General features: G+C 29.4%; 1 protein-coding gene across 1 annotated transcript; it reads left to right on the top strand.

The window, feature by feature from the left end:
* Positions 1 to 512: 512 nt before the first annotated feature.
* On the top strand, positions 513 to 12,581 carry LOC100572112 (FMRFamide-like neuropeptides 1). The gene is made up of 2 exons (XM_003240256.4): positions 513 to 949; positions 11,943 to 12,581. The coding sequence occupies exon 2, from the start codon at positions 11,951 to 11,953 to the stop codon at positions 12,404 to 12,406; it is 456 nt and encodes a 151-aa protein (XP_003240304.1). The 5' UTR covers positions 513 to 949; positions 11,943 to 11,950; the 3' UTR covers positions 12,407 to 12,581.
* Positions 12,582 to 18,286: the final 5,705 nt, after the last annotated feature.

Here is an 18,286-nt window from a genome sequence, read left to right as displayed (position 1 = left end):
AAAAATATTATGCGCTGGAAACACATAATATTAGAACACGGCGAGCCTGCCAGTCATATATTATTATTATGTATAATTTTATACCTATATTATATTAATAATTATATTACGCCAAATCCGCTTGGGTCGGGGGGGGGGGGGGGTGCACGGTCTTACTATTAATTTTGGAAAACATTTTGATACATTGGATGTGATTCTTCTCGGATTTATTTTAGCGTTCTACGAACGGTTTTTTTTTTTTTACTGTCATCGTTCCGATAAATAGGTACCTATTTCCATTTATATTTCGTTTTGCCGACAATCTCGACTTTTATACAGCACCGCGGCGACGATTCATACGTCCTCGGCAGAATTATTTGGCGAATAGCCCGGCGATGGGTCCCCGCGGGGGGGGGGGGCATGCATGCCGCCCAAAACTGAGAGAAAACTAACGTAAAAACGTGACACAAACCGCGCGCCACGTATCCCTATAAAAGGCGCGCGCCGACCGGCCGACCGCCTCCGTAGCCGTTCCGCACGCGTCGCCCGCGGGACAACCGAGTCGTCCTGATCGTCGCCGTCGTATCGCTCCCGTAGCAGGCTGGAACACAGCCTTTTCGGCTTTTACGCGCCCGATCCGTACCGAAACGGACCTTTGAGTCTTTGCCCTGCGACCCGCTTCAGCGGTCACTCGAGTGCATTTTTTTCCCATACGATCATCGTGTGTTTTATTCGACCGACCCACTCGTCGTACCTGCAGCCTGTTGCTGTCCACGCGGACCTCCGACTAAAATATTATATTATTACATATTTATATAATAATATATACGTATATACCTGCACTGAGTCGTCGTCGTCGTTCCTCGATCGCTACACTTGAATAATATTCTTCTCCAATCCCGCACGTTCTACGTAATATATTATATATATATTTCATTGTATAATATTATATACGTGAAGATCATTCGCGGTAAGACATTAAAATATTTATTATAATAATATAATATTATATTATAATATAACACTGTATAATATATTGTAGGTATCTGGTATATATACAGTGAAACTTCCATACGTAACGAACTTTCATTTAGCATAATTTTTTTCTGTTTAACGAAATATTTTTGAGGACCAAACACAATTAGAACCAAATTAATTTAATTATATTTAACGAAATTCTCTATAGTTAGAATATAGTTTTATTTATAATTAGAATATAGATTTAGTAATAATATAGAAGTCTCACTATATATATATATAGACATGCAACTATGCAAGTACCTAAACCATGGGCGCCCGTATATATTTTGCAGGGGCTCAATAGTTTAAAGGGGGTGCAAGTAACCCTTCTAGCCCCCCATGAGTATACCTATGTGATATGTGAGAGGAAGGGGTTGCGAGTGTAGAGCAGAAATCGGTTATATTGTCAGAAATACGAGGCCTGAGCGAATACCACATTACCACTGTTTATTATGGAATAGTATAGGTATACTTGAAAATGTAATCAAACATAATATATTATATGAAGAGAAAAAATTTACTATGATTGCTAATGACCTCAGATAATGAAGTAATACGTATTAAAAACCGTAATCGTCAATATAACAATAATGCGTATTTAATCGCATTTTCCAATGATTGTATTTAGACGGAGATTATACTACCTATATATTATGCATATTTATTATTTCATTTAAGTGATTTACAATTTTTTGTGAAATCCTCATTTTATCATTTTTCTTGCCAATTGATAAATGTTGTAAACTAATTATGATGTTATTGGCAAAAAATAGTTCTACCGACCGTATTAATAATATTAATATAAATTACTAATATTAACTCGAATACATTTTAAAATATCCGATTATCGTCATTGAGTTCAACACACTTATTAGAGTAATCGACTTAATGACTACTGACGAGGTACCCTAAAAACCTGCTATACAGCAGAGTAACTTTTCCGGTGTTTATTATTAATTTTTTAAGGATGAATCTAAGTTTTAAATTTAATGATGTTGAATAGAATACAACTTTTATTTAATTTTACTCAAATCCGATATCCAAACCGAAGTCCGAACCGAACTAGGTATTCTAATTTTATAACGAGACTATAATAGGCCGAACTTAAAAAATATTCATAAACTATGACGAAATTATGGAACAAATATATTATAATTGCCGGTGATACCGTGCACTAACAATCAATCATTTTGTTCACCATTTATTTATTTCAGTATGAATTTTGATTTTGATGATTATATTTTTGTATCTATTTTTTTGAAATAAACTATTAGGCGATTGGTTATTGGTTCGAGTATTTGCAATATTCAATTTGTTTTTCCATACAGTTTGTAACATCGCTATACAATATTATAATGTTTATCGTTTGTTAGATAGTTTATATCACACAATTACCATTTTTTTTGGATCATTTTCAACAGTCACAACTCGATATTTTTAGAAATTACCTGTATTTTTTTTAACCTTTTAAGTTTTTAATTCATTTTGAATTACAATATACAATTTTAACTTCATACATTATATACTTCTAAACAAAATATTTTAATTGTTAAATAATTGTTGACATAAATATTGTAATTTAAATAATATGAAAACTTCTGTTAAAATTCAATCCACGCCTACTGCAATTTTAACTTATTTATTAAATATTTATATAGTTTATATATTTAATTTAGTTTACGTATAAAATATTATCCATATTTAATGCTAAACTGCGAAGTTATGTATAGGATCCATTTCAAGCTTTTTTTTGTTATTATTATTTATAGACATTTATCATACTTCAACATTTTTGCAAGTTTACAATAAATTCCAGTATAATATTTTATGAGACATGCTCAAATCCCGTGAAAGTTGTACTTGATTGGAAAATATGTTCTTTAATTAACTTATACAGTTTTAAATTGTTTTGAAACTTCTATAATTTCACGATTTTCTTATATTTACATTTTAAATAACTATATGTTATGATGTTTATTAATCATATGAAATATTTTTTCTAATTTTTCAAATTATTTAGATGATTGTACATAAACACTTTCTGTCTAACATAGTTGATTTAAAGCAGCATAACACTTTTTTCTAACTTAACTAAAAAATGAAACCCTATAAGATCCCTATGTACCCTATAGGAGACTAATATAAAAAAAAAAGTATAACTTAAATTCAAATAAAAATGAGACTGTTATATTGTAATTTTTCAAGTATTCTGTCAACTACCTTAACTATATATCATGTTCACTTATATAGAAGAAGTGATTTCTAATAATAAGTCAAAATATTGTAGATTCCAAAATAATTTTTTTAAATTTGCATAGATATTATGTTAAGACGTAAACTAAGAGGGCGCTGGATTTGTATTTTACTGTTTTGTTTATCTCAAGATAAAAAAATACGAAACTCGTTATCATGATTCCCTAAAATTGTCTTTAAATTAATAAAAGAATGCCTGGCCATCAAGATAATTGTAATATGAGTGTTATTAAACAATCAACAGACCATAATATTAGTTAATTACTAAAAATATAAATTGTGCTCATTAATTTGTTTTTTAAGTAAACAAGAATGCCTTAACGATCAAACTTCAAAAATTTTAATTTCTTTAACCGTTATATTGATGACATATTATATAATATATATAATATATATTTTTAGCATTAAAAGTATAATATGTTATCTTAACAACAAATGATAAATAATTGAATCAGTGCATTCAATTGGTTATTTTTTATACCAACGAATCACATCGTTCTATTTACCACGGTAATGAAAGTTAACGATATAATTTGGTAACCTATATCCTAACCAGAAACGTCATACCTAATATAATACAATTTTTTTATTTAACATTACTATAATTTGTTTGGCATAATATGTGTAGTGCAGGTTCCAGGGTTGATTCTGATATTTTCTGATAGGCACAATAGGTACAAAATATATATATATTTATAGATGTTTATTATACGAGTACCTATAAATAAATTTATTATACAATGACGTATTGCAAACTCATATTTTAAACTTTGATTCAAAACAATAACCACGATACAGGTTGAATATGCGTATACTGAGTGCTGACACATCCGCGGTACACGACCCACCTTATAAAGTTAGTAGGTATATATATAACTTTTAAAGCTATTTGTCTTAATTTTGATTTTATCACTCTTCGCGAATATTACCGAGGGATGAAATAAAATATAACTTTAACAATAGTTTATTTCCATATTCTCTTTATCCAAAACCTTTCTTATCTCACAAAACACAATCCATATAGGATTCATACTTTTCACTATCTTCTCGTTTGACAGCTAAAGCATTGTGTCAATAAAAAAGTGACGTTTCCACCGATTCATCGAAGTTTTGTTAATAAGAATAGTAAATAATTGTTTAAAGTTTTTTATTAGAATATAACAGTAGGTATACCTATAGGTATGCTATCAACAGTGCAGTACACCAACTTTTGAATATTATTTTTTGTTTTACTTTCTCTAAAATGATATCAAGTGTAAGAAATAGTATAAAATATAAATTATAGGTGTCAGGCCGCAATACGTATAACAAAATCGTTATTTTATAAATAAAAAAATTGCCACTCATTGCAAACAATACACTAACCAAATTACTATATTATATTGAACAATTACGAATTCCTCCAATAAGTTATGATATAATATTATAAAAAATATTTAAATTTTTACATACAATACATTTATAATTTATTATATGGAGATGTCATTATTAGGTAGATAGCTTAACAATATCTGCTATGAAAATAATACTTATAAATAGATAGAACAAAATATAATTTAAGTCCTATTAATTTCGTTCCTATTATTTGATTAAGCAGTTAAAAGTTACGTCAAGAAATAATTAATTTAAATATAATTTAAAATTTAGGTATAGTCGGTCTAGTTTGGTAGGTGCGTATTATTGTATTTTAATTTACAACCTGCGGCGTCATTCCACTTTGTTGAAAGGTTGCTAAAAACGAAGAAGGCCAAAAAAAGCAGGCCAATATATATTGTATTAATGTATTATACTGCAGTTATTACAAAAAAATTACAAAACAATCTTTATATTTTCCATGTAACAATTTAATATATTATCAATATTGTATACCTAATAAATATTACAATTAAGTATTTAAACTTAAATTTAAATATTTATAAACAGCTGTTTAAATAGTGTTTAATAGTACACCGATACTTAAGACCAATAAAAAAAAGAAGATTATTTTTGTCTGGCGCAGAAAAATTATTGCCAGGCTAAAATACAATCTCGATCAATTTTTGGTACCTATGCATAAAAGCATACCCTACAACACCTCAAATAACGCCCCTGCAGATTATAACCATTATAATATGTCATAATTTATTCATTTCATACAAACTTGAATATGTGTATAGTACTTAATATCCATAAATATAATTTTTTTACATACCTAGGGTCTACGAAAAGCATTTTCTTAGAAATTTAACTTTGAAATATTCGTCTACACAAACAATAATTATACAAATAATAATAGTATTTTAATACTACATAATAGTAAAATACTACTTTCAAATATTACATTTGACAAATGATTGTTAATTGTACATACCGTCTCGGTATAAATACACATATAATGGTTTCATATGAAACAACTTTCAGCCTGAGGTTCTGAATGTTGTTCAATATATATATATAAATATATTTAGTATTTACTTCCATTTTAATATCATTTACAAAAACTTTAAAGAACAAAAGTATGTAATGTATATTGTATAAAACATATTATATTTTATACCTATCTAAGTATATCATGTACATAGGAAAGATGATTTTATGTTTTATTATACAAAAAAATCATACTTTAAACCTACTTTCTTAAAATTACTTGTACAATGTACATTATGAACTCTAATTTCAACAAAATATTTGAAATAAAAAGAACTCAAATATCATCTCTTATTTTGTTTACGCATTTCTTATTAAAATGTATAAAAGTAGCCACTATCCATAATGATACTTTGGTCTGGTTAAAAGTTTTAAAAAAAAACATTTTTCATCAATATATTTAAAAAAAAAATTAATAATAAATAATGTCTGTCTGTATTTGTTTTTAACGTACCTCCCAACAATTCTACAAAATCCAAAAGATAATAATATAAATAATATATTATTAGGTAGGTATTTATATATTATATCTTTACATACATAAGTACATATGTTGTTAATTTATTTTTAATTTCAATTTCGAACTAACTAATACAATATGTATAATAATTTTAACTGTACTTACATTTTATAATTTAAAAAAAATTTTTAATGAAAAATATTTTGTATACGTATTAACAAGTATTTGTATATTAGGATCAAAGCCTAACATATACTATCACTACCTACCTAATTAACTTTCATACGAATTTTCAGGATTATGATTATCTCACGCTGCATTACTACCCAGGGTGTGGGGTAGTCATCCTAAGCTGGGTGGTATAAGTAAAAAACTGTTGACAGTTCCACCACAATAATTACCGAACTACATGAACATCAAACAATAATAATTTTCATTAAATTACAAAATAAATTTATATCATAAAGTGATAATAATATTTTTATTGTGGCCTAGATTTATTTTTAAAACTCCTGACGATAATCTAATTGGTCGTTTATTATTTTCTACTTCCATCCGGACTGATCTAATACTCGTATATTAATTATAATATGTTACCATGTCATAATATAAAGATAATTACATGAACGACACATATTTATTATTAGTTGTTGATCATCGTATGGAAATATTATACTTACTTTATAGTATTATGATTGGCGATTACCAAAATATTTATCGTATATGTACCTACTCATAAATTATGCATCATATAGTTAAATTCTATAAATATTAAATGCCTTTAGCAAAATAAAATTGCTTCGCAGATTGCATGCACAATGCACATCTACACAGTTTCCAAATAGGTAACAAGCGTTACGATTATCGGGCAATATTATAAGTTTGTCACTTGAACTTCAATTACCACCATTGGGCGGGGTTTTCGTTTTTGTGGAATATCCGAATATACCTATCTACATTTGGGGGGTTGTGATGGAGAATTAACTATTCTGTTTCAGATTTTTTTTAAAAGCTTATTTATATGATAATATACACGCCGCGCTGTGTTATAAGATTTCGATACATAATTGCGTTTACCGGAAAAGGAAAAAAATACAAAACATTTAACGGAAAAAGAAAAATGATGAACTCTATATAAATAACATGCGCGCCTATACTACCAACGCGTCATTTTTCTTTGTCGTTGTTTTCTTAATTATAAAAAAACGAAACACCTCCGCCGGGATGGGTCGTTTTTCACGTTGTTGCGGCGGCGGTGGCGAATTCCTCTTCCGCGGCAGGCGAAAGGCGGGTAGTCAGCAATATAGGTACCTAACCCTATATATTATATATATAGGTACCTAACCTAGATAGGTGCAGGCTGCAGGTAGAAGTATATCCGTGCGTGTTATATACCTACGCAATAATGTAAACGCGCCGGTTTGTGTGCCGGCCGTTATTAATTCGTCGTATTACGGCGGTCATTATTCATTCGGTAATAATATTGCAACGGTAATTGTCCAAATAGACGCCACGGAACTAATAAGTTTTGACAGACCACGTATTCCGACCGTAGATGTGACCGCGGGGGTGATTGAAATCTCGTAACCCTCAAACGACAATAATAAATGTGTCATCACTGCAGCGCGTAAAGGTACCCATGTAAATATATATGTGTGGGAGACCGGGCCGGCAATAGATATTATAATATTGTAGTTGTCACAATGATGTTAATAACTCTGAAACTAGCAGACACTTATGTTCGCTATATGTGTGTACCATACATAATATTATATTAATGAATTGGTTTTAAAATATACGAAAGTCAGTGATATAATATAGTAAGTTAATCGCCGTTAAGATTGAAAATAATCGTTTTCTATCTCGGCGAACAGATTTGTAACTTAATACAGTCGCATGACAAAATTTCAAGACGAAAAAAGTGAATTGATACATAATATTATGTTGTCCATTTATATAGCTAAAGTCGTAATTGTTAACTCAACAACTGGTGTATTAACGAATATTCATATTGTGGTGTTTTATTACTTATTTTCGACTGTAATTCATTACAATAGGTACATAATAATATGATAAGTATAATTAATAATTATATTTGATAAGTGATAACTCAAACAGTTAATTTGTAATCAAATAGTAGAATGTGGTTTGTTGTCGAAAATGACGAAGGGATTGTTGTCACGTGTGTTTAAAAGAATAAACTAAAAATTATTTAAATTTATTACATTTTATTTATACGGATTTAATTTATTTTAATTGAATAATTTTTAAATTTGATACAAATTTAACATTGAAAACTAAAAGTTATATTTTGATGTCGTTTATTAATTAATTTACCTGTAACAACTAACCCCGAGATGGTATTACAATAAACCCCGATGGTTATCAATGTTATCAAAAATTTAAAATTTTTTTTTTTAAATCAAAAAAATGAATTTTGACCTCATATTATGTTTAAGTATTTGATTTTTTTTCTTATAAGTTGTTCTCTTGATTGTATTTAGAATATAATACATTTGACAAACGCCACTATAAATAAAAAAAACAACTGTGCTATAAATACTGCAAATTTAAATTATAAAATCTGTTACTTCTAGCCTTCATCTCCCCTATATGGCTCAATATATTATTATTGTTGAGACGTATAAATAATAATATGCATAGCATCCATGGGCAATGGGTGTACTATAGAATATTAATTAAATTGTATTATTTTATTGTTGGTTGCCGTACTTACGTTTAGGTACAGGTGGTTCGTTAACACGTTTACGAGCATTTGATCTGGTTATAAAAGTTTAAGGAGAGAGATTTGACACAACATCATATCCCGCTAAAACTGCTCAACATATATAAATATATAATATAATACAGCCTTCAAGTGCATGCCTAAGATATTTGTTCGATATTTTGCGGTGTATGCCAATATACTATGTAAGAGTACTAACACGTCTCTCCTTTTTTATAGTAGGTACTGCGCAGAAAGATTATTATTATTGTTTTATGGTGTATTATACTGCAGTTGATTCAAAATCCAAGTAAAACAATAACTAGGCATTATAATAATTATATCCCTAAGTATATTGTACATGTAGTAACCAAAGAACTCAATAATCTGACTGAAAAGTGTAACGTAAAATCGGGTCATAATAAAAAAGCTAATCTGTAACATTATAGAAATTATTTTTCATAAGTTATGAAATTATGAATTATGTATCATTATAATAAATGTAGAACTATTTATACAGCAATAAACCATGATTTGTATTAGAGGAATAATATTTGCGCCATTACTTACAATCTACCTAAATCTAACTATTTTTGTTGGGAACTGATTTAAAAATAAAGCATAATGAATATGCATCTAAGTCATTTATTTTTTAGAATATAAATTATTCGGTAATTCTTTAAGATCATACATTTTTAAATTTTAATCTACCAATATTAAAAATTCCTAAATTAATCAAAATAAAAAATCCATATTTTTAATCTGATAAATATATTACATTACATTTTACTATGTATTTTATAATATAAAATTAATTATAATTTGTAATATTTATTTTTGATAATAATTTACCAAGTAAAATTGTCAGTAGGTAGCATTGTTTTAATAAATTAATATACCTATATGCACTTGATACAGGCGTCACACGTCACGTGTGAGTTAAAAGTATATTATGATTTATAAATAATATTTATATTTTAAAAGTTGTGATAATCATTTATGTTTGATTTACTTAGTTTGTCTGTATTCAATACAATGACTAGTATAATGAATAGAGATAATTTAGATACGAAAATCGTGTACCCTATTAACCATAAGGGTTATATTATAATATATTGGGTGTATCTTATAGATGACAAAGCATAAGTAGCCAAGTAGGTATACAATTGATTCAATTGAGATAATGAATATTATGTTAAAGTATGGAGTATACCATTGGGTTATTTGTAATTGACAACTATGACAACTTTAGCACTTTACTATGGCGTCTATAGATGTCTATTTGTCTATAGCTGTATATTAAAAATGTACAATATACTTTTTAAACGGAAACGGCAGTATTGGCACAATATTTCATAACAAGAAAAGGGTCTGTTTTTTACGAGTTTCGAGAATAAACTCGAATAAAAACTATAATTTAATGGTTAACATGTTACATGCTCAACATATTATTCCATTTAAAAGAAAACTATGTACTATTCATTTTATGCTTTTTTAGTAGTATAAAAAATTGTGACACTTTGGCTACACTAGCTGAACCCTGAACTTTGAATTATTATATAACACTGAATACTGACACATTGTCATGACAACCAAAATAATACTAATAGAAATAATTTTTAAAAAAACATTTACAATCATAAGTTATATAAGTATTGAATTATAAAAAGCATTTAAATTTTAAGGTAAACTATCCGTGAGGTTGTCCAAATGTAGGGTGTTTGGCGAGCGTAACAAGTTTTTTATGATACTTATACTTTTAAGTTTTTATATCAATACATTTTATAAATTAGACCTAGGTATAAACATTTCAATGATGAATAAAAATAAAAATACATTGAATGATAGAACCATACAAGTAATCTCTTGAAATTTACACTGCGCTTTACTGTAAATCATATTTTTACTAAAAAAATTAATACTTTTGGTGGGGCAGAAATCAGGTCACCTCGCCTCCCTCTACCAACTATTTTTCTTTGATAACATTTTAATAGGAAAACCAAATTCATATAAACTATACAATATACTAATATAGGTGAAGAAAATTTTCGAAAATCCAAGTAGGTGGGAATGGGATGATGTACATATAGTGTAGAACATTTAAGATTTAAATGATTTATAAACATAACATAATATTATAATTATACCAGTAAATATTAATTTCTCAATTTTATTCTCACGTGAATACATAACTATTTACACGTTTCAGCTGTAGAAGTGCATTATCCAAGACATTCAAAAGTTACCTGCTAGGTTCGGGCAAAAATAATATGTATTATAATTATTATTATATTATTATATAGAACTGATGTAGTGGTAATTTTAATTCCCCAAAAGAAGAGTTCTGAGACAATTTTGGGCGAGCCACACCGCGATTTATAGAGTCAGGAATAGCGTTACTATAGGCATTCTCACGAGTCACGACACGTCTATATATGAACCAATAGTCCGGCTTAATACTGCGAGGGCCTATATTTATGCATCCGATCCCATCCTGAACATTGTTTGATAGTTATAAAGTTGAAGTTTTGAACAAATGTCATTATTGTTTGGCTTCAAAAATGTACCTACGGCACATTGTTGTGAAGCAAATTTTGTACGGAACCGATTTCAATAAAAAAAAAACCCGTCAAGTAAGTAACCGCTCTGCTGTACAACATATGTATCGAGTGTGTACCTCGTCATTGAGTAGATCGTTGTAATAATATATATATATTAAATTTGAATTCAATATAAATAAATAAATAATTCTATACGGTGAAAACGATTCCGAGCAGAGACAGTATAGCCGTATAGGTAACAATTAGATATCAACAAATCTATAAGTATTATTTTCAGGTTATTTTAAAAAGTATTTAGAAAATTCTTCTTTTGGCCCACCAAAGTACTAACTAGATCCAATTTGCTAACGGAAGCCTCTCTCGGAATTGATGATCAAAGTATATTTTCTACTAGAAAAAGTGTCTATCGTGTGATAAAGAAACACACCATTGTATGGATAAAATCAATAAAATATTTAGGAACAGAGCTCAATAAATTAGTTAGCTTGGAAACGAGCCTTATTGAAATAATCGATTCGGCTCTGCCGTTTTATTGCAGGTGCAATAATGCTTTTGTGTCTGTTGCCGGTGACGTTGACGTTGGCCGCGTTGGTCACCGACGGAACGGGCGACACGGCCGCCGCGGACAAGCGGTTCGCCCTGCGGCCGGTGGACCCGTTGACTAGGCGCAGCGCCATGGACAAGAATTTCATGAGGTTCGGGAGGGCGTTCGACTGCAGTTGGACGGGGCCATCTACATCGGCGGTGGCCAAGCGCCGGGATCCGTCGTCGGCCGTCGGCCGCCGCGTCGACTCCAACTTCATACGGTTCGGCCGCCGGGACTCTAACTTTATCCGGTTCGGCCGCGGCGAAGTGTACACACCCGGCGACAACAAAATACCCAGGCGCCACTACGACGTGGACGTGGACGGGCTGGAAGTCCGGTTCGGCCGGTCCGCCGGGAGCATCGACCGCAGTCCGTTCGCCGCAGCACTACCACCGCCATACGACGATCGCCGCTGAACGACATGATATCATAATATTATTATATAATAATACCTAATACATAATATTTAAATACTATTATACTATACTTGCTATATTTAAAGTATTACTAAAAAAATTAATACGTAATGACATATATATTGTATAATGTTCTGTACAATTTTCCGTCAAATATACACATAGCTACATAGCATATTGCATATACCTACCTATATCAACACTGACAGTGCAGGTACCTGTTTATTGTCTCAAAAAAGCAAATATATGAAAAAAAAATGATATATTTTCGCATTCATTAAACCTGTTAAAAGTATGCATGAAGACTTGAGATTGTTAAATTTAAAGTGTGTGTTACTATTTCTAGTTTAAAGTTGATAGTACACTTATACATAGTTTTACCGATTAAAATACAAGTTAAGGAATGCAAATCGTTAGAATTTTATCTACATAATATATATTTATTTATAATAATACATTATTATGCAATATGTTATATATGTTATGGTTATATCTTAAAGTACCAAAAAGATCAATATCTATACATAGCATTAATAATACTAAAAAAGGTGGGTAAGTGGATTTCGCTCTGCTGTACAGTAGGTTACAAGTGGGTCACTGTATAATGGATGGTATTAAATTTGAATTCAATGATATAATATCATTGTATAAGAAAAACGATTCTGAGCGGAGACGGTATGTCAGTCTAGGTATAAGACATAATATTATATTATAGTCTATAGTATTTAAAAAAAATTGACCTATAATAAATTCCAAATTAATCATATCATAATATCTAAAATTAAAATTAAAATTAAAAAAATCTAAAAATTAAATAAAACAACTTACAAAGTGTGTGCCTACAACCTACAAAGGTTTTAAAATTGAATTCGTGGTACGTAATCCAATCTTTGTGTTCAAAAAGCCCTATAGTTATACAATAAAATAAAAAGAATGCAATTTCCTACCAAAGTCAAAAACCTAATGATGTGGTTTTAATCACTGTTAAAATAATTGATTTAAATGAAATTGGATCAAAAAATTTTGGTGGAGACGGAATTAGGTACAAGCGACGGCGAACGTTGGAAATTGGTTCCAGCAACCCCGGACTGAACTGCTATGGGATACCAATTGTGCACACAACCCGACATGTGTACATCGTACAATGGGCGACATGTCGGGAAGTCCTTTTTTTATAATTTTTTGAGAAAACGTGTTATTCTGCTGAGCCATCGCGCGCGCAGTGACGGGTGGGGGGGGGGACGGTGTCTCGTCTGAGCAGTACACTCTGCCAGAGACAACAACAACCCGCCTTTCACCACCATCGGACATACGACGCGTTAGCGCAGAGAGCCATACGGCCGATTTGACGTTTCACCGCCGCACCCAGTCCCCGAAGCCTGTGCGTAGATAGCGACTATATATACGTGCATTTGCCGGAAATCGTAACATATGAGAATACGACCGGCCATTATTCTGTAAACACCGATTTAACAACACCGTACAACGGTGCGCACTCTACCGGTGTAAACATTGTTCCTCCATCGTCTGTTTGGCCCATTGACATGATAAAATATTATAGATTATATTAATATAGTTATTATGTCCATAGTCCATGGTTTTGTAATTTTTAATCACCCTTAAATCTGAATATAAACTATAAAAATTATAATATTATAAATATTATAGTACCATTAATAAACTGTATTACAAGATAATATTATATAATATTTAAGGACTACCGAGTACCGACTAAGGTTCACATCAAGACAAACATTTTGGTACCATACTCAATGCAATACAATAATTTATACTAGAAAAATAATACTTTAAAAGGTATTATGGTTCAATATTAATCTTACATGTGTTCAATATGTTGCCCTTCGGTGGTAGCTGCATTCGATGTTCATAACAGCTGGTGTGTCTAACTTCTGGATGTTATGAATATTTCTTGACGAGGTCAGAATAATGGAATGTTATCTAAATCCAACATTAAATCAACCTGTATCTAAGCCAATGTATCCTTAAAGTTGTATACATCATATTTCTAAATAGTAGTAAACTAGCTCTTGGCTACCTAGTCTACAATAGTCTTTTCACCTACCTACCCACAATACATACAAATTTGAAAAATAATAATATATGATTGTATTATTATTGAAAAAACTTACAATCTGTATACTAATACAATAAGTAAATAATAAAGTAATAAAATAATTTGTGCTATGTCTATATTACTATTCGCCTATGGGATATACATATACCTATAAGATAATTTCTTGTTGTATTAGTTCACTAAAGAGATATAGTTGCAAAGCCTAGATGTATAATTTTTATTTTTTATTTCTAATTCAATTCAAAATTTAAAACAGCTCCTGCAATAAAAGAAATGTTGGTTTCAATATTTATGTATGAAATGTACATAATTTAAAAAAATTTGTACCTATCTAAAAACTCTCAGAATGACCAATGACACATTTACTGGTTTTGAAGATTATATTTTAACTATTTTTGAAATCGGTTATCACAATAACACGGCATTTATAAATCATAATGATTAAAAGCCTCATTTTATTATGGAAACAAATATTAGAATATTTTGTCTACTGCAGTGTATACTGGTTGATCATCTAAAGTAAATTGTGATCAAAAACTAATAGACTGTAGTTTGATTCCAAATTGTATAATTTGTGATTAAAGATTAAATATTATAAATATGACAAAAAGTTTGGAATGACGATAAAATCATAGTTATTTTCTAGGTACAAATCTCCAACGACAGCTGTCTATTCAAATTCCTGAGGTCACCTTCGGCAATTTTGTTCAGTGTTTCCATGTTTGCCCGAAATTGGGATTGGAAATTTGGATTATTATATAAAATATATAAATGTACACGCATTACACCATTTACTTAGATTTTACCTTATTCATATTTCAAATTTTAAGCAATTATTTTAGTGTATTTTTTTAAGTTGACTCGGTGTTTTTTTTAGGATTGATATAATACCCTAATCGACATATAACCATAAAGGATTATAAATTATAATGGTTATAATTTATTGTAATTTGTAGGTATGCTTTTGCAACACACTTAAATTTACTAAGCATTCCTATCACTCCATTATTCAATTTTCCAATTGAAGAATTGCTGAAAAAAAAAGGAGGGGAACTGGATGTCGCTCTGCTGTACAGTAGGTTACAAGTGGGTCACTGTATAATGGATAGTATTAAATTTGAATTCAATGATATAATATCACTGTATAAGAAAAACAATTCTGAGCGGAGACGGTTTGTAAGTCTAGGTATTAGACATACCTATTATAGGTATACTTATCTATAGTATTAAAAAAAAATTGACCTATAATAGGTATTAATAATAAATTCCAAATTAATCATATCACAATATCAATCAGGTAACGCGTTATACATCAACACCAAACCGTGGTACTATCATAGATACATAATAGTATACTTTAGAAGTTTCAAGTACCCACAAATAATATTATACAATCACAACAAAATAACTAAAATAGTTATTCCAGGTTTTTTAATATGTAATTTCATCCAAATTTGAACTTAAAATGACTATAAAAATAAACTGTGCTTATGTATTTCTTAGAATTTTTGGTAACAGAATTAAATATTTACGTGAAATCTTGTTTTAAATTTTCAATCCTTAGATATAAAAGTTGAACATTTTATAAATTTTTAACTACAAAATAATTAAGAAAAGCTAAAAAAAGGAGCTCAAAAAGAGTCAAGTTATTTTCAAATTTTTATCGTGTATAGAAAATTCTAATATAAACATTCAGTGAAATTTTCAAGTATCTACAGTCATTCGTTTTTAATTACAATAAAATAAGAAAATCGTTACGTAAGAAATTGAGTGAATATCAAATGTTGTAAAAATATGAATTTCAAACGCTCATAAAAATTTAATTTGAGTTTCTTATAGTCATTTTTTTTTTTATAAAGGTAGATTAACCTATAAGGAATCTTGTATTATATTTTAAAATCTTAGTTCTGAAAAGAAAAATTTTTACGAATTATTAACTCAAAATAATTTGCTAATTTTCGTGATTTTTGAACTTTAAATGCCAATAAAAAAAAACTGTGACTAAGGATTTTTAATATTTTTCAAATGTCATTGTAACAATATAGTAGGAGCCTTGTATTAAATTTTCAAGTATTTTTACTTAACAAATAAAGTTTAATTGACATTCATAGAAAAAAAAACTAATTAAATTGGAAACTGAAATTGTTCGTAAACAGCTCAAAACAAATCAAAATATTTTGAAAATTTTGTCATGTATAGGAAATGGAAATATAAACAACCAGTGAAAATTTCATGTATCTACAGTCATTCGTTTTAAAGTTACACCAAAAACCAAAATAAATTTTCTCGAAAACAGATTTTGCGTAAAAATTCCCGTTTTTCCTTAATTTTTTCTTTTGTTTTTCAAGGCGCTCCTATCAGAAAAGGTACTGTTGAAGAAAATTCAAGCACTTTTACTGTCCTAAAAGGTGATGACAGACACAAAAAAAAAATAAAAAAATAAAAAAAAAACACACATCATTGTAAAATCAATACATTCATCGTTCCACTCAGAATCTAAATACCATAATATAAGATAAAATATGTAAAATATACTGTTACGAATATAAATTGTATGGTGTATAGAAAATGAAAATATTAACATTCAATCAAAATTTCATGTGCCTACAGTAATTTGTTTAAGAGTTGCACCAAAAACCAAAATCAATTTTCTCGAAAACAGATTTTGCGTAAAAATTCCCGTTTTTCCTTAATTTTTCTTTTGTTTTTCACGGCGTTTTTGAAAACTATTGGAAAAATTTTACTTTTGACCCCCCAAAGTACCAACTAGATTCACTTTCATATCAGAAAAGGTACTGTTGAAGAAAATCCAAGCACTCCCAGACAGCAATTTTTTGTTTAATAATATTATTATAACATTATAATCACGAATAATATTAGTATAACGTTATTATAATACTATTATAATATTATTGTTACAAAATGCTGTCTGGGCTTTTACTGTCCTAAAAGGTGATGACAGACACAAAAAAAGTAAAAAAATAAAAAAATAAATAAAAAAAAAAACACACATCATTGTAAAATCAATACATTCATCGTTTCACTCAGAATCTAAAATAAGTAGGTATATAAACCTGATAGATAAATAAATAAGTAAATAAATAACAACTTAATTTTTAAAAAAACTGGCGTACAATACTAGGTTAATAAATACCTATGCAATAACGAATAACGTACGTGATATGCGAACACCGTGATAAACGAACACGTACCTATATCTACTGATGTTCATTTCTTCGTAGGTACAATCTACAATAATTATTATAGTTTAAACACAGTTTTGTCACAAAGAGACTTATGATATCTTACATATGCGAATATAGGGCCAACTGTAGCCAAGCTCCACCAACAACTTTAATAACAGCCCTCCGCTCCTCCCAAACATTTACTTAATTTTTTCAAGCTTATTCAATTTTATAATTGTATGGTATTAGGCTTCGGCCTCCCCAAAGTTATCGCCTATTGTACCTAACCAATCATAATATTTATTAAGATATTTTTTAATGTTATCCAAATATAATTTTTCCCGAAAATTGTATGTACATTTAAGTTAAAAAATACACAAATATGCAAATTCAAACTTTGTATTTAATTTCGCCATTTCATAAAACAAATTTATTACTTGCAAGCAGTCCCGAACCCTATAAACAATATATTTATTAGGAGGGAAAATGTCAATGGGAGGGGTTTAAACATCCAAAACCCCCCCTGGCTACGCCACTGCATGAGGGGAGTAGCTACCCAGCAGTAACACTCGACTAGTATAACTTAAAAAAATATCGATG

This window comes from Acyrthosiphon pisum, chromosome A1 (genome assembly GCF_005508785.2).
Source record: "Acyrthosiphon pisum isolate AL4f chromosome A1, pea_aphid_22Mar2018_4r6ur, whole genome shotgun sequence".
Taxonomy (NCBI): Eukaryota; Metazoa; Arthropoda; class Insecta; order Hemiptera; family Aphididae; genus Acyrthosiphon; species Acyrthosiphon pisum.
Note: the sequence above shows the minus strand (reverse complement) of the source record. Positions and strands in the feature narration are given on the sequence as shown.